Here is a 22,803-nt window from a genome sequence, read left to right as displayed (position 1 = left end):
TTTAATGCCATCCAATATCCAGTCAGTAGTCATATTTTGTCAATTGTTTTATTTTTATAAATATAGTTTGTTTAATCAGGGTACTTAAGTTCTGTGACTTATGATTGCTTGATAGGTTTCTGAAGTCACTTTTAATTTATAGGTTAAATTCTGTCTTTTTAATCTTGCCGTATTTTGTTTATGAAACCATGGTTTACTCGATGGTAGATCTTTCTGTTTGCATCATGTGATGCAATCTTTGTGATATAGTTTATTATATTTTTCTGTCCCCTGTATTTCTTGTAAATTGTTACTTCTCGAGGTTTGGTTGGATTTTTATTTTTTTATTTTATTTTATTTTTTTGAGATGGAGTTTCGCTCTTGTTGCCCAAGTTGGGGTGCAATGCCACGCTCTCGGCTCACTGCAACCTCCGCCTCCCGGGTTCAAGCGATTTTCCTTCCTCAGCCTCTGGAGTAGCTGGGATTACAGGCATGCATCACCATGCCTGGCTAATTTTGTATTTTTAATAGAGACAGGGTTTCTCTACTAAACCCCATTGGTCAGGCTGGTCTCGAGCTCCTGACCTCAGGTGATCCGCCTGCCTCGGCCTCTCAAAGTTCTGGGATTACAGACGTGAGCCACCGCACCCGGCCACTTCTTTGTTAATTTTTTAAAGAGTGTTTTTCTGATTAGTGATATTAAAGCAAACTAAATATGCCTTGAGAAGGACTCTGTACTTCTGTATTTGAGTCCTTGTGGATGAACCATAACCTAACTTAATAGGTAGGCAAGATTGAAAACCTAATTTAGGAGTATGCGCCCGTAACAATAGCTGAGTCTTGGCCAATCCCAGCAGTCACATACTTCAACCACTCATACACTGCTGAGTGTTCAAACTGTATTCAAATATGACAAACGCCATCCTGTACCCAATCCAGCTATTTCTGTACCTCCCTTCTGATTTCTACACATCACTTCCCTTTTTAATCTATAAATTTGTTCTGACCACAAGGCATCCCTGGGGTCTTTCTGAATCTGCTGTGATTTTGTGGGCTGCCTGATTTCTGAATGGTTCATTGCTCAATTAAACAACTTTAAATTTAATTCAGCTGAAGTTTTTCTTTTAAGAGTAACTCTGACCCAGGAGCAGGAGCACCTGTGACTCTCGCCAGTGCCTACCATTTTTGGGCATAAACATCTACCATGCATGGTGCTGAGATCATTCATATCTATTAGCTATTTGATTTTACACATATAGGTTCTCTATTGTTATCCTTGCTTTGTAGTTGAGAGCACTGGTGCCTAGAAAGTATAAATAAATTATCCAACTAGTATACAGCAGGTAGACTTTTGAGTCAGGCAAAATTCTGAAGAACATGTGTTTTAACTAAAGTGCTTTTTGAGGAGTCCAGTGGATTTGTAGGCTGATAAAGAAAGACTTGCGGTGTGGGATATGCAGGAGTATGTGTGAAGAAGGATCTTTTATCCACCATGAGCAGTAGGATCTGTTTGCTCAGTTGCAATCAACTGAACCACTCATGGGCTAACTGCCCTCATCTCAGGTCAGTAGATACTTGTTATCTGAATGTGGATAGTTTACTGGGGAACAATGTTGCTGGTAAATGTGTGTTACAGATCTAGCCTATTTAACAATTTAGTCCAAGAGGAAAGAGGATTCATGAAGCAGATGTGGATTCTGGTTCTTAAGATGGGTGAGAATCTAGTGACTGACTACCAAGTTACTTATTGAAAAATTAGTTTTATAGTTTCAAACCAGACACAGAAGAAACCTTAGATATAGTCAAATTAGAGGGGAGCTGAGGAGACAGGCAGTAAGCTAATAAACAGATAAACATCTGATGTAATGGCAGATACTGATGAGCTCCTTGCAGAAAAGTAAAACGGCGCAAGGATAAAGAGTGGTGGGGTAGAGTGGGACACGGGGCCGTTTAGATGCAGAGGTCTGAGAAGCCCTCTCTGAGGAAGTGACATTGGAGAAGAACCTGAAAGTAGGGGAGGGAAGAACCTTATAGGTACAGGGGACAGCAAAGGTGGGAATTTGCATAGGGCTCTTGGGAAATAGCTATGAAGGAAGGTGTGAAAGCAGGCACAGAAGATTAAGCCACAGAGGCTGGGGAGGTGGCAGGCAGCTCAGGACATCCATAATACTAGGACACACAATCCTATCTCCTGAGCATGGGCCGCTCCTTATATGGCTTTAGTTATTTGTTACTGTTTTCCCTCTTCCTTTGCCTTTGCTGTCCTATTTCTAGAAAGAATGTGCTTGCTTTGTTACCCAAAGGACAAGGTCTGAGTTCTAACACAGATTTCCTCAAAGAATGGTGACATAGACTGGGCGGAGTCTCTGGGTTTAGCCAAATGAATCCATTGTGATATCTCATGGTTTGGGGGAAAAAACAATCATTGTTTCAAAAATAAGATATGGTATATGACCCTTATATATTTTATAATTAGAATATGGGCCTAATGTTGTAAATTTAGTAGGAAACAGATTTCTTGTGGAAGTACATAGCAGAATTTTTAACTGGCAGCATGATCTATAATATAGCAGCTACTTCCTTCCTGTAAACACTTGTGTTGGAATGTTTTGCATTCCCATGAAACAATTTTCACAAATGTGTCTTTTTAGAGGAAGTGTAAATTATTCTCATGCTATTGTGGTAATGAGAACATGGTTAAAAAACAACAACAACCACCACCACAAAAAAACCACCCTGAATTTGCACCGGCCTTGGTAATGTAAGAAATGTTGATACAAGTATGCTATCGTAGAGAATGCAGAGAAGTTATTTATCTGCTTTGTCCCCAAATGGAGATTTTTTTAATAGTCTAGCTCGTTGTCTAATGTGTATTTGCCTCCTTTAGTGTTTAACCAGTTTTTTTTTAATCCAGTGAATCCAGGTAATTTGACTTTTCACTGATAAAATATTTACTTGTTATATTAGGCAGGGTGCTAAACTTGGAAACTAAAAGTACTGAGTTAAATTTAAAATTTGTTGAAAAGTATTCATCACGATGTATTCTATTTAATGTTTTGGCAGTGCCTCTGGCTCTTCTCATTTAACATGCTAGGAGACAGACTGGCAGCAGTTGTAAGCTGAAACCTGGTTGTATGCAGAGAGACTGATAGGGGTACAAAATAAAATGGAGAAAATTTGAAAGTGTTAACTCTGTGTGCGTTTCCTTAAATTAAAATGTGACACATTTGCTTAAAATAGAATTTTATATTCTGTTTGTCAGGGCTATTATAACTTCATGTTAGATGATCCTAAGACTGAAACTGGTTTTAAATATTGTTCTGTGGAATAACCAAATTTGTCTCTTAAAATGTTGTCATTATGTCACACAATTTGTTTTTATATAATAGGCATGTTTTACAATATGTTTGAGTCATTTTCCCCAGTAGACCTGAAATTTATTACTCAGAGGAAAAGCATGCATTTACAATATATTCTTAGCTGCTCCTTTCTGTCATTCAGCTGTCAAGTCCTATGGAATCTAAAATAGAACTCAACCAATGGGAGACAGTCTCCACGCTGTTTACCGGACAATTTGGATGTGGACAGTTTTATCATGCACTGCAGCGTCTGTGTTGCAGTGTTGAGGCAGCAGGATGTAGAGTGCTGTTCAAGTTTTCCAGTGGGGTCCCTCAAAGGGACAACTTTGAAAGATAGCTAGCTTCTAAAGAATAAGAAATAGATAGAGTTACTGTACCTGACTTGGGGCTGCTCTTAATCAAGTTCTGCATTGCAAGGAAGATAATATTCGAGCGTTATGAAGGCGGAGAAGGATCCTGAAGACGAAGAAAATATCGTTAGAGATCCAAGCTAAGTGTAGCACAGCATGTGAGGGACTGAGTCACTTGTCAGGAGTTTGTCTGAGAGTTTGCTTTGTGAGCTTACAGAGATTTGTAACTTAATGCAAAGTAGTTTGCCATTAGCAACAAGAAACTAAATCCTGTCTATGATGAACTGTTGGTTTTCTTGTACTCCTAAGAACAGAGTAGGTATCCCAGTAGTCTAGTGTAACAAAAGATTCTTGGTTAGACTTTCTGAACTGTGTTCTTTTAAAATGCACTACTGTTTTATTAATTTGGTTTGCTTTATTATTTTCTTCTTGATTAAGTTGATTAGCAGATTGGGGTTAGTAATAGTAAACAAAAGTTCTTTCTTTCTCTGGGTTTAAAAAGCACATGATAAAATCTTAATAATTGTACAGTGTTACTGTTAACTGACAGTGAATCAGAGCTGAAAATGGTACTTGGTGTAGAACTGAAAATCATATGATAATGTGAGACTTTAATCACATTTAATTATCTTTAAAGAAAGCCTTATTTTTGGATTTTTACAACTTTGTGGTGATTTAAATGGCTCTTTTTTCCACCAGCAAGTTTACTTGGAAATAAACTGGAGATTGTTTTAATTGTAAGGATAGACTAATCAAATCTAGAACAAGCATTTGTGTGTTAAACATGATTTAATCCTTTAGGCATTTGAAAACACAATGTCTTGTAAGCTTATGTTCACGACCACTCCCCAAATTAGAGTCAGTAAACTGTTTTGTTTTTGTTTTAAAGCTTAAGAAAGGTGATGCGTAAAATGTAGCTTCGACTTGGAGCCCATAGGTAGGGTTATTCTGTACTCATAGTTGGCAGTTTAAACTTTTGAAGTTAGGAGGAAGTAGGTTCATCACCAAATTTAAGTAATTTAGAGACAATTCTAAAATCTGTGTAGGTACTTGAACCAGGTTCCATTAAAATATTAAATTTCAGAAGTGAGTTAAAATTTTAATGTATTTGTCTTTTTTTCATATTCAGTTTTCATATTCATTTTCTACATCAAGTATTTAATTTTACATTACTTGTTTAACAAGAAAATTAGTGATGGTGATTTTTTTTAACTTTTCTTTTTTGGTTTATAGAGAATAGTAGATATAAAATTATATTGATCAAACATTTAGAGGATATACAGGTGATTCAGTTTTTTTCTCAGATTTGTTAGGGTATTTGTGGCCATAGGATTCATTTTGTAAGTTAAGTGAAAAATATCCAGATCTTTTTTTGTTCTAGAAATAATACTGGATTTAGCACAGAATTTACTAGTAAATTGGTATAATATTTTAAAAGGCTAAAATCTCACCTGTTTAGGTAACGTGTATTTTAGTTCTATCTTCTGACATTTATGCTTATTGAGAAAAGATCTAGGTTATTGGCTTCAGAATACCTTGAATGTATTTTCTCTAAAGTTAGAGGTAACCTTGATACGATTAAAATGTATGTTATATGAGACATCCTTCGTAAAACCCCCACCTTTAATCTAAATACACATACACAGAATTTTTATTAAAATTAAAAACCTATTTTTTATAAAAACAATACATGTGGAATGTAAAAAGGGAGAAAATGAAAGTAACCTGTAATCTTAATATTTTAGATGTTAAGCAGTTAATACTTTAGAGTCTGTCATTTTTAGTTTTTTCTATGTAAAAGTTTTATTTTATTCTAATATATAAACATAATGAATTGCTTTCTCTATAGAATGTGTGTGTGTATATATATATATATATATAATTTGCCTCCATAAATATATTTCCAACAGTACTTTTTAAATAAATGTCTGTGTTGGTGGGGGTGGGTAGTTTCTTAAAATGTATGTAGACTTCCACTGCATCTAAGAGTCCTAGGAGCTATGTAACCAGAGCCAAATCTAAAAGTGTGATTTGAAATCTGAAAGGGTATGGGAAAAGCACACTGATTTTGGAACTATAGAAGTCATGGTTGGGCTTTTGAACACTTAAGACATTTACTGTCTCTGGGGCCTTGGCTTTTCTTATCTGCTAAATGGAGATGATAATTTTAGTTTACTAGGGTTGATTGGGACTTTAGTGCCTGGTACAGGGTAGGTGTTCAGTAGTTATTGATTTCCTTTTTTGCCTCAAAGGCAAAGAGAACTGGGCAGAGAACAAAAGAAACATGCTTTCCCTCAAAAGTATAATTTTAAATGTTTCTTGTATATCATGTGTTTTGGGAAGATTTTATAACTCTGCTCTCCTAATGAAGTTAGCACAGAAGGGAGAAGGAAATTTGGAATGCAACTGGAAAATAAGTGATGTATTATGCAGTACTGCTTTCCTTTCTCTCTTTTTTCTTTCTTTAGAAAATCTTAACTAATGTAGTATGCCATATTTACTTTTTTTTTTCCTTTTTGTAGCATGCAGCAGATTGGAATAAATATGATGACCGATTGATGAAAGCAGCAGAAAGGGGGGATGTAGAAAAAGTGTCCTCAATCCTTGCTAAAAAGGGGGTCAATCCAGGCAAACTAGATGTGGAAGGCAGATCTGTGTAAGTATTATTGATGATAAAAGCATGTCTGAAGGGAATTTGGATAGTCTTGGGATACAAATGAAACTTGTGAATTGTAGTTATCAACTTACTTATTAAGAAATTCTGCCAAAACCTGCACTATAAAATCTTTCAAACAAACTAATAATTGTTCTCAATTTAAAAGATTTCCAGTCTAGAGAGAGAACACTAGAATACTATCCAGTGGTCTAGAATTGTTTAGGCCCAGTGGCAAACCACAGCCTGTGGTTATTTGGTGCATTTTCATTATAAGCCTTTTTATATTCCTTATCATATTTGCTCTTTGAAGCAGCCTGATAAAAGAAGTGGGAAAAAGTTTACGGAGGTTAAATACTTTGGTCTCATTTCAGGTAAAGTCACAGAGCTGGAATGTGAACCCAAGCTTTGTGTCTTCGAAGAGTTCTGTAAATTACCCTGTCTTTTCTCCCAACCCCCAATCCATTTTTATATTTGGGTAATTCACTTAAATGAGAATGCTTAGAGCAGAAAGGAGGCAGAATAACTACTGTGGCTTAGGGAGATACAGGTAATAATCCCACCCTTTTGTTTTTTTGTTACTGAGGAGAACTGTTGGCTTGTATATATGCTTATGAACAATGTGTCTGTCTTCTCCCCTTCCCCGTCTCAAATCTTTATTATTTTCCTTCTTGTTGTAGGTGGGGAGCAGTTGGGTTAAAGGGTAGATCTAGTCCCTGTTACGACCCTCTATACTTATAGCATTTAAAACCTTATCTGGGAACCCTTTCAAAGTTAGAGGTGAAAAGTCTTATTTCCTAAAATTCTTCTCAGTCTTTACTTGCATGAATTTATTCAGAATATTACAACTGGAAACCAGATACTAAATATAGAAATGAATATTAGGAAGTGAATAGTTAATGTGTGATGTGGGTCACTGCCTTGGAATGCTTAGATATTAAATATAGTAAAGATAACAGCAGGACTGTAAATTAAGTAGTTTTTAAGAGCAATAAAGTTGGAAAAGTTTCAAGTTCATAATGTTTCACTTTTATCAAGTAGCAGTTTGATAGCTTTGGAAACACTGGTTATTTTGAATCTTGCCCCATTACTGAATTTTAAGCTATTTATAGGGCTCACAGCATAAATTGTGAAAATTTAATATCCAAAAGTGGTATTGCTCTTCATGTTTCTTTTTTCTCAAATGCCTAAGATGTTAAAAGATGAAGTGAATCTTTATTGGGATGAAACTTTTCAGTGAAACCTATATCACTGAAATCAGTTCTGCCCATTCATACTTTGAATGTTTTGAGTGAATGGTGGCTTGAGTTTTTGCTTGGAGTTCTTGATATAAGGTTCAATTTTGAGTGACATTAAATAGTCAGTTATAATGGTGTAATTTGATGAACTGTGAACTTTAGTTTTTGAACTATTTGAGGAGTGTTAGTCTTGAAGTTTTCATCATAGAGAGTAGAATTTTTTTAATTTTTTTATTTTGTTGAGACAGAGTTTCGCTCTTGTTGCCCAGGCTGATGTGCAATGGCACAATCTCGGCTCACTGCAACCTCTGTCTCCCGGGTTCAAGCGATTCTCCTGCCTCAGCCTCCTGAGTAGCTGGGATTGCAGGAATGCACCACCACCCCTGGCTAATTTTGTATTTCTAGCAGAAACGGGGTTTCTTCATGTTGGTCAGGCTGGTCTTGGACTCCTGACCTCTGGTGATCTGCCCATCTCAGCCTCCCAAAGTACTGGGATTACAGGCGTGAGCCACTGCGCCCCGCCAAGAGTAGAATTCTTTCTAGGATTCATAGAATAAAGTATTTCCCTTTTTTTACTCACACACAAACTGTATTCTTAATTAAAGCATGTTGTATTTAGTCAAGTGTGGGACATGTTACAAATATATTTTCTGTATTTACAATTACAAAAACAATTTGTTTCAAATGATTGTTTTTAATTTTGAAATTTATTTCTAAATTTAAGACAAAAGAACATGTGCTTCTTGAGCTCAATTTGGTTTCAAAAATGAAATATTTGAAGCCTAGCCATAGTTACCACAAGGATCTGTTTTCTTTCTGTTCGCCTCTCTCCTAAGGTACAGCCCTTCTAGGGCCCAATCCAAGATGGGGAAGGTTCACCAAGGATTCCATTGCTACTTGGAGAACAGTGGACTCCAGTTTGTGTCTCCCCATTTCCTCAAGTCTGTCAAAGTGCTGTTCAGTCTCCTGTTTCTCTGGAATCAGCAAATGTTCCCAGGGAAAAAGTGGCCTGAAATACTAAGCTCACTTCTCTGGGCCTTCTTCCTACCTTGCATCTTGGCCTAGTAACTTTTTACTATTTTGTTAGCTCACTGACACCTTTAAGCATATGTCTCATATTTTTTGCAGCTTTTCTAGTTGTCCTCAGTAGTAACATTTGTCCAGGTTACATATATCTCCTGTTATAGAAGTCCATGTCTTGTTTTTAAAAGAAGAAAACATAGAGTTGATTTTTAAATTGCAAAATAGTATTTTTTATAAAGCAATTTTTCATATTTCCTATACAATTCTTTGCATGTTTTAATGATTGATGTATCTTCTTTCCAAAGCACATCTATTTCTAGCACATCAGCATTACTAATGCATTGTAGATTTGTTGTGATTTCTGCCCTTTTGTATATCATCATTATAATGTTGACCTCTTTTGAAGAAAGAGGTCTTCCACATTTTGTGAGCTAAGAAATGAAAACAGGCAAACAACAAAACAATGATATCTCTAAGATTGTTGGGAGACTACCTTTGCTAAAGGAAATTAGCATTCTTCAAAAGGTTCTAATGGTGCATTGCATAGTATAATTCCCAGTTTCATTGTGGCAGAGAGATGATAAGGCAGAGATACTCAGCCTTATAGCGATTTAATTTAGTAGAAGGAGAACTTACCTGACTCTTAAGAATACTATATTCCTTTTACCAGAAACAGCTTTCTAATTCGGATTGTACACAAACCTGCTTTACTTGGTAGTGCTTTGTCTATAGTTTGCATTTATATCCATCGTAATACTAATAGCGCCGCAAGACTGAGTCTTGTAATATCTGGAAACGAATTTGTAAGCTATCTTCGGATTTTGTCTCCAAGCATGCAGTTATTCAAATATTTGAGGGTTTGTCATTTGACTGGCACTGTTATTGGTTCAGGGGATGTAATAGGAAGCAAAACTAGACAAAAATCCCTGCTTTCATTGAGTTTATAGTTGAGTGGGAAGAGATTGATAGACTATAAAGAAAGTAATGAATTTATTCTATTACAAAATATTAAATCCTATATAGAATAATAAAGGCAGGGATTGGGGGAACTAGGAATACTAAGGTTTTGGTGAATGGGAAAATGTAAAAAATTTTAATGGTGTGGTCAGGGAAGACCTCTGCTGAGAGTGGGCTACAAGAGTGTATCTGTATCCTGGCACCTGCTGAGCACTTTCACATTTTTTGTTTCCTGGCATCTCTAGAATGGTTATTGCACTTACTTAAGGCCTCAGTTCTATTTCTACTTGAGTTCAGCATCCTTTGCCAACAACTATTGTATTTACCTGTTTGGATTTGTAGAGTAATATTCAATGTCAGTGGCAGTTCTTTTTGTTAAACTCAGCATAATTCATAGATTTACAGAATGTCAGTTCTCATTGCACACAAAATATTTCTATAATGTTTGTTGATTAATAAAATATTAGATGACCAAATAAATAATGAAATATTGTTAACTAGCATTTTGAATACTTGATGGCTTAAAGTTAGTTTTTTAATTTTAACTTGCCTTATTAGGAAATTTATTCAGTTATTCCTGTTCATGTGAAACTTCAGCCAATCATACAAGCCCAGGCCTTTGAACAAAAGGAAGAATTAGTTGGTAGTTGGTAATTAGTTGGTAATGTTTGGGAAGAAGGTGCTGATTCTTTGTGATTTTAAGGGTAGTTTAGCTTGTTGTTTTGAAGGCTTTTCTAAGCAGGTTTAGTTTGATAATTCTAAAGAGAAGAGGTAAGTGTTTGGATCTGTCTTTGGCCTCAGCATTCTGCTAAACTAAATAAAATAATGAAACTATTTGAAACTAAATAAAATAATCTGATAGAAAATTGTCAGTGCATTTATTAAGATCCAAGCAGCAATGCTTTTGCTATAAACTTTAGAGTTAATGATATTATAGTATAAACTTTCTCTTATTAAGGCTTTTGCACATTAGTATATTTCATTGGTTCTAAGCAGGTATTTTTAGAAAGTATTGGCCCCTTATGTAAATGAGATAGGTTTCTTTTTTTAATTTTAATTAAATATATAGGTGTTCTAATGTAGCCTTTAAAATGTGTGTGTGTGTTTGTGTGCGTGTGTGTGTGTTGAAAAAGGGTGACATTAATGTAACATTTAAGGTGACCTTTGGTTGTTTCCTTAGCACAACAAATTTTTTTTTTTGTTTGTTTAGCTTCCATGTTGTGGCCTCAAAGGGGAATCTTGAGTGTTTGAATGCCATCCTTATACATGGAGTTGATATTACAACCAGCGACACTGCAGGTATGTTTGCCTCCATAGTTAATTATAAAACATAAAGCGAAAACAAACATTGTCCACTGCTAACATTTTTATTCAGACCTAAATGTGATATAAAGAGAGATGTCCTCAATTTTCTGTTTTTAAATAGTTGAGAAAGAGTTTACTTCTGAGGTATTGTGGGAGAGGTCAAGTATAGGGAATTTAGGAGAAAGGATTGCTTTACTGACGAGCAGTTGGAGACCTGAATTCTAGTGCAGGTCCTAGTAGTGTTACAGAATCCTAGAATCTCAGATTTTGAAGAACCATTAGGGACCATTTGGCATTTGGTTGGATGTTTCTTGTGATGGAGAACTAACTGCCACCTAACAACATTATCATCAAGGACAACAATAATAACAAGAATAGCTGACATGTATATAACATTTAATAGCTATTCTTCTAAGCACTTTACCCATTCATTTTATTCTCATTCATTTTATTCTCTCAGAACCCAGAGAAGTTCTGAGGCCCTGAGCTGTTAAGTAATTTGGCCCAAGGCCCTTCAGTAGCTAAGTCGCAGTCAGAATCTGTATTCTTAACCATTATGCCTCATAAGGAACCCATTCTGTGCCTAGCTATATTTATAAAAAAATCATTTTTTATAGAGAATCGAAATATATTTCTCACTCAGTTTTCTGCTTACACTTATTTGTACCTTTGTCTGTCCTTTAAAATCTTACAACAAAGGTTTGTACATCAAAGAAGTTTGTACATCAAATGTAGACCTTTAAGTATTTGAATATAACTATCTCTTTTGTTCCATGAGAGTGCTAGTTTTCTATCTATCAGGATAAACATTCTCACTTCTCTGGGACTGTTGACAGCTTAGTTCTTTGCAGTTATACTTTGTTTTTCTATTAAATACAGGAGTTGACCCAGAACTAAAAGGCTTTTGTTTGTTAGTTTTTACAATTTTTTATCCTGTGATTCCATGTAGGGGCAAATAAATACATTACTGTTACCCAGCATTGTGTTTAGAAATGGAAGGGAGGGAGAGGGAGACAGATCACAATTGAATTAGTGAGGTAAATCTTTACTTAAGAATACATCAGATTCTAAGAAGACCAAATTCAATTTATCTGCTACCTTTGAGTCAACAAAGAAATGTGTTTATTGCTTATATATGCTTTCCATTGATGTAGAAGAATATTTATTTTTAGAAATTTTGGACTAACCTTACCTCTTCAGAGCTCTTAAGACTTTATTTATTGTGTGGGTTCCAATTCAAACAGGTATCTTTCTTGTTTTTGTCTGTATTCTTTCTGCTCTGGACGTTTTGCCTAGTGGCTAATCTAGTGACTTCTGCTTGCCTTCTTTCATTGCAGATCAAGCTCAAATGCTTCCCCAAGCTCAGCAGACATTATTTCATATATTGCGCCCCAACATACTGTGTTTAACTCTTCTGTCTTTTGTTTTTGCTGCTATTTATATTTTCATTTGATATGTTTTATAATGTTTGTCCCTAGAGTTGTCCTTTATTGAATACAAGGGTCTTTTCTCAATTGCTATAATGTCTGTTATAATCCAGATGTAGATATTTGAACAATGTGAACACACATCTTTATGTGTATTATCTTAAGTGCTGTTTAATATTAAAATGTATTTAAAATGACCAGAGTTCAAATTAGTGCAGTTTTGAGATATTTGTTACTTAGGTCTTACCAGGTATGCGCCTGTGTTGTAATTTATGTTGGTATGCTTTAGATCTGGTGTTTCCTTGATTTTTTGCTGCCGTATCTCAAGTGGCTAGATTTGATATTTCCTTATCCCTGATCTGACATTTTTATGTGACCAAGTTTCTGTAGCATTTTGTTGAACACCAGGTACTGTTGCCACTGTGCCTAACCGTACCATCTCCACTCTATGCTATCTCTTACTTTACATGTAAATGACAGTTATTTTAGTCACTTTTCACAATGTGAAATGTTTCTAGGACACTTGTCCATGAACAGGAGCAAATTGAAATTTGAAATGATCACATCTGATTGACTTGTAGTTAGAGGATGTTTGGGTGTGGTTGAATGTATTGTATCTGTACTTATTGAAAAACCTGAAAGACCTGGACTCACTATGTTTTGTTCTGCAACCTGGTTAGTCAGCTACATGGAAGTCACCAGAGAGTTGAAAGCCAATTTATTTATCCCTCCAAGATGAATAAAACATAAATTACTCTTCTAGCAAAAAGGTCTACTTGTGAAATCAAATTATGGTGTTTTTGTTTTTGTTTTTTTCTGACAGGATTTCGCTCTGTCACTTAGGCTAGAGTGTGGTGGCATAATCATGGCTACTGCAGCCTTGACCTCCTGTGCTTAAGTGATCCTCTACCCTCAGCCTTCTGAGTAGCTGGGACTACAGGCATACACCACCACACCTGACTAATTTTTATATGTTTTGTAGAGATGGGATTTCACTATGTTGCCCAGGCTGGTCTCAAACTCCCAGGCTCAAGCAATACACCTGCCTAGGCCTCTCAAAGTGCTGGGATTACAGATGTGAGCCACAGTGTCCAGCCCCCAAATTATATTTTAAGAAGTTTGTGGCCAGGTGTGATGTCTCATGCTTGTAATCCTATTACTTTGGGAGACCAAAGCAGCAGGATTGCTTGAGGCCAGGCATTCAAGACCAGTTTGGGCAATACAGTGAGACCCTGTCTCTACACGAAATTAAACAAATTAGCTGCACATGGTGGCACGAGCCTATAGTCCCTTTTACTCTGGAAGCTGAGCTGTGAGGATCGCTTGAGCCCAGGCATTCGAGGCTGTACTGAGCTATGAGGCTGCACACTAGCCTGCGTGACAGAGTGAAACCTTGTCTCTAAAAGAATAAATTGAAAAGAAAAGAAGTTTGTGAGATTAGAGGGAAATTAAGAGCATTAAATGTTAGAAGTTGGAATAGCCTGGTTAAATCCTTATATCTTTCACCATCCAAGAGGTGTTTGTATAAAGAAATATAATTAGGAAAAATAGGGTTTGGACGTAGATAGTTCCTACAAGTTTCTTTTCTGGTATTCAGAATTAACCTTTCAGATTACCTGGTAACCTCTGCTCCCTACCCCCTTTGGCATTTCCTTTAAAATGCACATTTTATACAAATTATATTTGCATGAGTTGTCTGATTTTCAGAGATAGAATTACATAATAAACTTTGAATTTTAGCCAAAGCATGAAAAATCAGTTAAGGAATACCCTTTCTATGCCTTACGCTTCTTAACTTTCTCAATTTTCAGTGTCCACACTACACTGCCTATTTGGATATGTAATGTGAGATCTTGGTATTTCTTTCTCTCTCTTCTTTCCTCATTGTCTTTCTCTCCTTTCCCTTTTCTCTGTGCCAGTATTTAATTTTCTGCTGTGTTTTAGGTACTGTTCTACATGCTGGGGATATAGTAGTGAATACAACAAAGTTCCTGCTTGTTATAGATTTGTATAATTAGTTTTTCTTTCTACCTTCATTGTTTTGGTACGTATATCATCTCTTACTAAAATATCAAGCTAGATGAAACATCTTTGGAAACTGAAAGTATACTTACAGGTTAAGTATGTTGTCAACTAGTTTTGGGAAAAAAGAATCATTTCTATAAAAATCCTCAATTTACATATGAAGAAAATAATCCTTCACATGTATCTTAAATTATTTATAGGGAGAAATGCTCTTCACCTGGCTGCTAAGTATGGACATGCATTGTGCCTACAAAAACTTCTACAGGTAGTGGAAGTGGTTAATACTTTAGCTTTATTATTTTGACAACAAATCATAGATGTATTTTTAATATGTTTTTGGAATTTTAGATCAAAGAGAATAGTAAACTAACTTTGACTGTGAGCTTACATATTTTTTCCATCATTTGTGAAGGAATGTGAACAATAAAGAGCAAAAACTGAGGGAAGTGAATTGCATAACTCAGTGTATTAAAAATAAATAACAAAGGCTTGACCTTCCTGTTGACATAGCTGAAGGTTGGAATTTTCTGTTGTCTAGACTATCGTGGAAGATAAAGTAATACAACATAGGACCTGTATATTTCTATTCAAACACAGATAACTTATACTACATAATATTATTACATTTTTAATCAGATAACCACAAAATTCTAAGTAGTTGGCTAAAGTTCCCATCAAATATTTCAGTCATACATTTTTATAAACATATTCACTAAGTTTCATAGCAGAACTCACTTGCTTTTCTGATTCAGTATCTCAAGTTTTAATTCTTGGTGAAAAAAAAACCCCAAACAATACATATTTTCCTGTATTTCATGCCATTCATTATAATGTACCATATGTTTCCTGTTTGGTGAAATATTGTTAATTTAGTTATATAATGTTACTGTATTTGTTCCATGTCAGAATATTTCATGGATTGTCTGATAGTCTTTAGCTTCTTTGATAAGTGGAATATTTTAAGATTAAATAACAGCTGTTCATCTGAGTCTGGATATCTAATTTTAAAATAAAACTCTCCTACTTTACTAAGTTTTCTTTACTTTAACAGTACAATTGTCCCACTGAGCATGCAGACCTGCAGGGAAGAACTGCACTTCACGATGCAGGTGAGCAGAGGTTTCCCTTGGATACAAATATTTGTTAAAATGTCTAGTCATTTGAATTAATTTCAGGGTTTTAACACATAGATATTTATATAATTCATGGAGAAACAAAGAATATTAAAAACCTGTTTGCACAAATTAGAGATTTATTAGATTATACCGCTTAAAAAGATTCATTCAGTCAGTATTTACAGGCCAGTCAGCTTGCTAGATACTAAAGGTACAAAGGTAGATAAACTATAATCCTGCTCACAAGGAGCTCCAAGCTGTGTGTGTGTGTGTGTGTGTGTGTGTGTGTGTGTGTGTGTGTGTGTGTGTGTGTGAGAGAGAGAGAGAGAGAGAGAAACAGAGAGAGAATGTGTGTGCGTGTGTGTGTTTCATATCTTTGGGAATTGGAGAAATGGGAAGAAGACTTCCCTTAAACTATGTTTACCTAATTAACATGTCTGAATCTCTTTTTTCTCATTTGCAAAATGAAGTTAATAATACTACTGCAATAAGTAGTATTAATAAGTATAATCAAATCATAAGTAGTGCCTGGCACATAATAATTTCTTAATTAATGGTGGTAGTTGTTTTCCTTTAGAGATGTCAGTGCTGAATTTCATATCACTGTAATGTGCTATATTTTAAAAGAGATTTATACTGATTTTTAGAGATTTTATTATACTTGTGTGTCTAAATTTATTTGCATTATTCTTTAGGTGTCTTAAAGAAAGTACTTTGAAAAAAGTTATATATTTAGGTATTTTTGGAATGTAAGATAGCCTGACCTCTTGCTAAGTCTGATATTCCTACATTTAAATATTCCTACATTTAACTATAAGGCCAAAGGAAAAAAAAACAGTCTACTTTCTCTTTTCATGTATATGGAATATATGCAGTAGATTAAGGTGGTCTGCACTGAAGACATATTATACTTCAAATTTCCTTCAAAATTTTATACCTTAATTTTTAAAATTTTTGCTTTTTGTATTTTATTGGTATGATAATTTCTCACACAATGCATTTCTTTTTTTTAATACAGAAGGGTATTACTATATTTGCAGAGCATTTTTCCATTATCATTTGAGCCTCACAATGACCCCTGTGAGTTAACCATATATTTTATTATCCCTGCTTTAAAAACTGGTACAACTTGACCAATTGAAATCTTTATACTTATTGGTTAGATGCATTAGCTAGGATGGAAACTAAGTTGCTATAACAAAAGAACTCCAATATCAGCTGCTTATTAAAAAAATTGTTGAGTGATATATATTGACAGGTCACTCATGGTCATTTTAAAACTGAATTCTTTCTATCTTGTTTCTCCACTTACCTCTGAGTATCTTCCTTAACTGCAAGGTTGAAGCAGAGTTGTGGTCATAGCCGTATTCTAGCTAGCAGGAAGGAGGAGAGAGCCTAGTGGAATACATGCCCAAAGTCTAGAGCTCAGACTTGGAAGTAGTAGATTATTCTCCATTCATATTCTACTGATAGGAGCAAAATCAATTGGCTATATTTATCTGCAAGGGAGGCTCAGAAATAAACTCTTTAGGTGACTAGTCATATTCCAAAACCTACTCTATAGTGGAAGAAGAGGAGAACAAATTTTGGTAAAATACTGTATTTTCTGCTACAGTTCAACTCCCTGGCCTTCCAAATATCTCCAAAGCCCCTACTTCCTGCATACTCCCAAAGGAGAGGATATATAAACAAACTCATTTACTTCATCTAGCTCAAAGTCTAGGATTTCTGGGTGGTATGCAGTTTTCTCTTTTTGGCTTTAAGCGGTTCTTCATGATCTAGTAATCTGTAAACTCTGGAATTTATTATGCTTTACATTTTTAAATTCTCATTTATAATTGGACCTAAAGGGTCGCTAATTTTACAGTTCCTGAATTAATGTATTCAGGTTCAGTTTATCTTTTTCTTAAAGCTGATGATACATTTTATATAAAAGATTTGCTGGATTAGAGACGAAAAGTGAAAATTTACTTGATTTTCTTATGTTTGGTTTAATTCTATTATTTCACCAATAAAAAAAGAATGCTCACTTTGTCAGTACTTTTTGTGCTTATAATTTATATCAAATCATAAGGCTTAAAAAATTCATGGGGATTGTAAACATAATCCTACTTTATGAATTTAACAATAATTTTTCCTAATATAAATATGAACTATAGTGTTAGTCAAGGAAGCATAATGTGATTTTATAATTATTAGCAAAATGACCTTACTTTGCATAAAGGTAGACATTGCAATCTCTGCTTTTATGAGAAATATGAATTGTATGATTCATACTTTACTTACTGTGACTATTCTATAAAAAATGGATATGATTCTTTAAAAAAACTGAGCCAACACTTCAAGGATCAAGTCAGTTATAGCCATGTTTAAAAATATACTGTAAGTACAAAATTTAACTTTGATTTTTATTGTCTGTGCTTGTCCTTAGAATAGTAGTGTGTTCTTGTCTTCTACAAGGTTGACGTTATTCCTTGGTCCTAATAAATTGTAGACAATTTATAATATGATCTTGTCTAATCCATTTTCAGATGAAAAATTGATGCTTATAATGCTAAACTAAGAGTGAAGGATGTGAAGCTTGGTAATTTAGAAACTGAAGAACTTATTCCTTATATGGACCTAGAAAAACACCATGTGTCTTACCAACAGATGTTCACCATTTATCATTTTCTTTTGTTCCTTAAAGCAATGGCAGATTGTCCTTCTAGCATACAGCTGCTTTGTGACCATGGGGCCTCTGTGAATGCCAAAGATGTAGTAAGTTAGTTTATGTTTATTCTCATTTCGACTCATGCATTCTAACTTCTACATTTTGGGAGATCTGTTGTCTTAATGCTGTTTTATTTTTCCTGTTGCTTAGGACGGGCGGACACCACTTGTTCTGGCTACTCAGATGAGTAGGCCAACAATATGTCAACTGCTGATAGATAGAGGAGCGGATGTTAATTCCAGAGACAAACAAAACAGGTAATTCTTTATCATGGCTCCCAGATACCAGCTGGATACACAGGGATGGAAAGGCCAAGTCAAAGCAGCAGCTCTGTTCTCTGACTTGGCCTTTCTTTCCCCTGGGTTCTCCCCTTCCCTGGCTTGCTTTTTCTTGGAATTAACATCTACTTGTCAGTTTTCTTCAGAGTCTGCTGAAGAAAGAAGGAGAGGGAAATAGAGGAAGATGACAGGGTAAATGTGAATAAAAGCAGTGATTAGGCCTTATGTTTGGATCAAAGAACTGAAGGAGAGAGGAATTACATCCCAGGTGTTTTAAGCTTAAAAAACTCTTTAATGAAATGGGTGCAAGTAAGATACATAGGAGAAGAATTTAAAAAGTACATCTGTAGTTACTTCTTCATTAGTGAATCTTTTGAGTAAAGTGGTTCTTGAGTGTTCTGGAACTTGACATGTGTCAGTATAGATTTTCTCAAGGTGTTTTCTCTCCTTACTCTGCCAGGGTACAGTGCCATCTCCTACTCTGAACCTGTCCATTTCTGTACTGCAGAGGTCCCTTGCTTTATTTTTGCTTCTGTATTTGATACTATTTTAGTTGGTGTGCTCTAATAATTTCTATCCAGAATTCTCCCTATCTCTGTCTGTAGGTCTAATGTATCATGGTGCTTGTTGTATTACAATTCTGAAGTTTATGGTCACAAAGTATCTGAAACACACCCCTTCCATTTAATTCAAGTATTACAATAAATTAAACTAAAATTTCTGGGATTTTTGTAGTTACTGGTAAAAATTTTGGTTTCTTTTGACTTAATTTTATTCTTCCAAACATGTATTCTATTGTTTGTAGTTTATTAGAAGTATAAAAGTATAAAAAATAGTCTTTAGTTGTCAGATTTTATAGCTGTAATTGTTTTCTTTATGCATCTCAAAGGAGGAAATTCTATACCTAATGCTAAATGACGAGTTAATAGGTGCAGCACACCAGCATGACACATGTATACATATGTAACTAACCTGCACATTGTGCACATGTACCCTAAAACTTAAAGTATAATAAAAAAAAAAAAAAAAAAAAAAGAACCCTGGCTTCTACAACTCCCCTTATCTTAACTCAAGCATTTCTTTATATTGACTTCAATTCTCCAGACAAAGCTTAATGCTTTCAATCAATTCCCAATCAGGAAGTCTTTGACTTGGAAGCCCCTACTTCGAAATGTCCTGACATTCTGAGCTAAACCAATGTATACCTTATATGTATTGATTTATACCTTTGCCTGTAACTTTTGTCTCCCTAAAATGTATAAAACCAAGTTGTAACTCAACCACCTCCGGCACCCGTTCTCAGGACCTCCTGAGGCTGTGTCATGGGCCATGGTTGCTAACATTTGGCTTAGAATAAACCTCTTTAAATATTAAAAAAAAAAAAAAAGATGTGATTAAGAAGTGGCTTTTTAATATTACTTTGTTTTTGTGGATACTATCATCTGATTCCAAGCATGATGAAGAAAATTGGATTTTAAAATTAAATTTTACGGCCGGGCGCGGACCACTTGAGGTCAGGAGTTCAAGACCAGCCTGGCCAACATGGTGAAACCACATCTCTACCAAAAATACAAAAATTAGCCAGGTGTGGTGGTGCATGCCTGTAATCCCAGCTACTCGGGAGGCTGAGGCAGGAGAATTGCTTGAACCCAGGAGGCGGAGGTTGCAGTGAGCTGAGATCATGCCACTGCGCTGGCAACAGAGTGAGACTCTTGTCTCAAAAAAAAAAAAAAAAAGTTAAATTAAATTAAATTTTAGGATCACAGAGGGATAATCTGGTTGATCTACATACAGTGCTTTATTTTTATAGCTCTCACATTTTTCAAAGCACTTTATCTATGTTTTTTCATTGGGCATTCACAAAAAGCCAATGAAACAGGGCAGTGTATATTATATAGACTAAATAGCAGATGGTTTTCAACATAATTTATAACCTTAGTTACTAATACTCTATATTCATTTCTTTTTTTCCTGTTTTATATGTAGCATTTTTTAAATAACAAAAACTTTGTTAATGCCTGTTTTGTACAGAATTTCTTATCAGCAACTACAGGGGAGTTGGGGGACAAGGCTTGAATATGAGAAACACAGCATACATAGCAGAGAAAAGGCAAGAGTCAATTTCCTTAAGAGATCCAATATTCACAATTGAAGACAGAGTTAGATATAGGATATGTTGTTTCATTTCATTACGTGTTGGTTAGCCCCACCCTAAAAAATAGAGGATTAGACAAAATAATTTCTAGGGTCCTTCTAGATTTTCATGACAATTATTTTGTTGCATGATTAGTATTTGCTGATGTGCTGTGAGATGTTTGAGTGCCAGTGGTTCTATTGCAATAGAATAAAGCAATGATCCATGTTGCATGGCGTTAGTTGTAGTCTGAAGATGTGAAGTTCTCCAGGTAGAAGAATCAAGGTTCTTCTAAGCAGGAAGATCAGGAATGGAATCTGATACTTCTCTTGGAGGAGAAGGGATTCTTAGGGGAGGTTTGCATGATGTGGTTCAGTTCATGAAGGGACTGAAAAAGTTGGGTTTTGAGCACATGGGGTGACAGTATCAGTTGTGGAAAATTTTTGTGGTGATTATTTACGTGTAGGACATTGAAGAAGTGGAATAAATGAGGTTGGTTTGGTAGTAGAAGTAATTAAAGGATATAAGGATATAGAAGACAAAGCAAATGTTTTTATAAATGCAATGAATATAAAGTAAAATCTATATCTGTAACAGGCATGACTTCTTAAAGTAGTGTCTATTCTTCAAGAAGGGAGCATGTCTTAGTGTTCAAGTAAGTGTTCAAGTAGTGTTGAACACTTACTTGAACTTAGTGTTCAAGTAGAACTACAGTTTATAAGAAGCAAAACATTCCTTACTGATAAACAGTATTGGTTCATCTCCCTCTACAACATGGATTTGCTTACTTACATTATAGTCACTTGCTTTGAGGCAATGTGTGTTGCATATATAATCTAGTTTATCCAGTGAACACTAAGACAGTGTTCAACAATAGGGCAGAATATTTCTGCAATATTTCCTTGGAGTTTTCTCAGTCTTTTGCTCTTCCATTTTTCCATTTAGAACTGCCCTCATGCTAGGTTGCGAATATGGTTGCAGAGATGCAGTAGAAGTCTTAATTAAAAATGGTGCTGATATAAGCTTGCTGGATGCGCTTGGCCATGATAGTTCTTACTATGCAAGAATTGGTGACAATCTGGACATTCTAACCTTGTTGAAGACTGCATCGGAAAATACCAACAAAGGTATCAGCAGTTTTCTGTAACTAGAAAAGTCCACATTAACAAAGAGCCACTTTTTAAAAGACTTAGGTAGTAGAACTACAGTTTATAAGAAGCAAAACATTCCTTACTGATAAACAGTATTGGTTCATCTCCCTCTACAACATGGATTTGCTTACTTACATTATAGTCACTTGCTTTGAGGCAGTGTGTGTTGCATATATAATCTAGTTTATCCAGTGAACACTAAGACACTGGAATAACTTCAGAACTGAGAAGGAAGAGTCAAGTGTTTTACTAATTTTTTTTTTTTTGATGAAGAGGGGTGAACCTCCCAACTTTTTATACTTAAGAAGTTTTAAAGAATCAGTTTAAACATGTATGTAAAATAGTCAGCTGATATTTACCAAATGCCTATGCCATGATTTTTTATGTTTTTTTTTAAAAAAACAGGAACATACAGAAAAGCACAATGAATAAAGTTAGTCACTCATTACCACTGAGAAGCCTCTGTTAACATTTTGAGAAATATCCTTCTAGTCTTTTTCCATTAAATTGAATTCACCTGTAAATCTGAATTGTAGCTTACTTTTTTATGTAACCTATTTTGAAGGCCTTTCCCTCAAAAATAGTTTTTCTATAGTATGATTTTTATTGGTGTATGAGATTCCATTTATTTAAGTTTCATTTAATAAAGCAGTTTTCTACATGTAGTGTTTAAGCTATTTATAATTATTCATTAATACACAAAGGTTGTGACTGTCCTTATGCATAAATATTTTAGTATATTTTTATTACCCTTTAGGGTCGGTTCCTAGAAATTGAATCACTGAGTTTCAGGGCATGCACATTTCTTTAAGCCTTTGGTCTATGTTGGCAAATTGCCTTCCAATTTAGGAGCTTTTTAAATTTTCTTCCCCTCATTTTTTTTAGATATGGGGTCTCCCTTTGTTGCCCAGGCTAGAGTATAGTGGTGCCATCATAGCTCACTGCAATCTCAAACTCCTGGGCTCAAGCTATCTTCCCGCCTCAGCCTCATGAGTAGCTGGGACTACAGGCATGTACCACCATGGCCAGCTAATTTTTAATATTTTTTTTGTAGAGATGGGGTCTTGCTATGTTGCCCAGGCTGGTCTTGAACTCC

At 35.1% G+C, this 22,803-nt stretch overlaps 1 protein-coding gene across 3 annotated transcripts in view; it reads left to right on the top strand.

Annotated features, from left to right (window-relative positions):
* The window catches only part of UACA (uveal autoantigen with coiled-coil domains and ankyrin repeats), a 102,735-nt gene that overhangs the window by 53,609 nt on the left and 26,323 nt on the right, over window positions 1-22,803 (top strand). Inside the window, exons 1-8 of one of the 3 annotated variants that reach the window (XM_004056418.4) lie at window positions 3,475-4,003; window positions 6,211-6,344; window positions 10,770-10,858; window positions 14,517-14,581; window positions 15,368-15,425; window positions 18,121-18,191; window positions 18,295-18,401; window positions 21,502-21,683. In XM_004056418.4, the coding sequence (XP_004056466.1) occupies window positions 3,965-4,003; window positions 6,211-6,344; window positions 10,770-10,858; window positions 14,517-14,581; window positions 15,368-15,425; window positions 18,121-18,191; window positions 18,295-18,401; window positions 21,502-21,683 (745 nt within the window). In that variant the 5' untranslated portion in view covers window positions 3,475-3,964. Of the gene's footprint in view, window positions 1-3,474; window positions 4,004-6,210; window positions 6,345-10,769; window positions 10,859-14,516; window positions 14,582-15,367; window positions 15,426-18,120; window positions 18,192-18,294; window positions 18,402-21,501; window positions 21,684-22,803 lie in introns of those variants that run through there. The other 2 variants (XM_031002355.3, XM_055362496.1) reach the window with 2 other exon arrangements.

Source organism: Gorilla gorilla, chromosome 16 (assembly GCF_029281585.2).
Source record: "Gorilla gorilla gorilla isolate KB3781 chromosome 16, NHGRI_mGorGor1-v2.1_pri, whole genome shotgun sequence".
NCBI classification, from domain to species: domain Eukaryota; kingdom Metazoa; phylum Chordata; class Mammalia; order Primates; family Hominidae; genus Gorilla; species Gorilla gorilla.
Note: the sequence above shows the minus strand (reverse complement) of the source record. Positions and strands in the feature narration are given on the sequence as shown.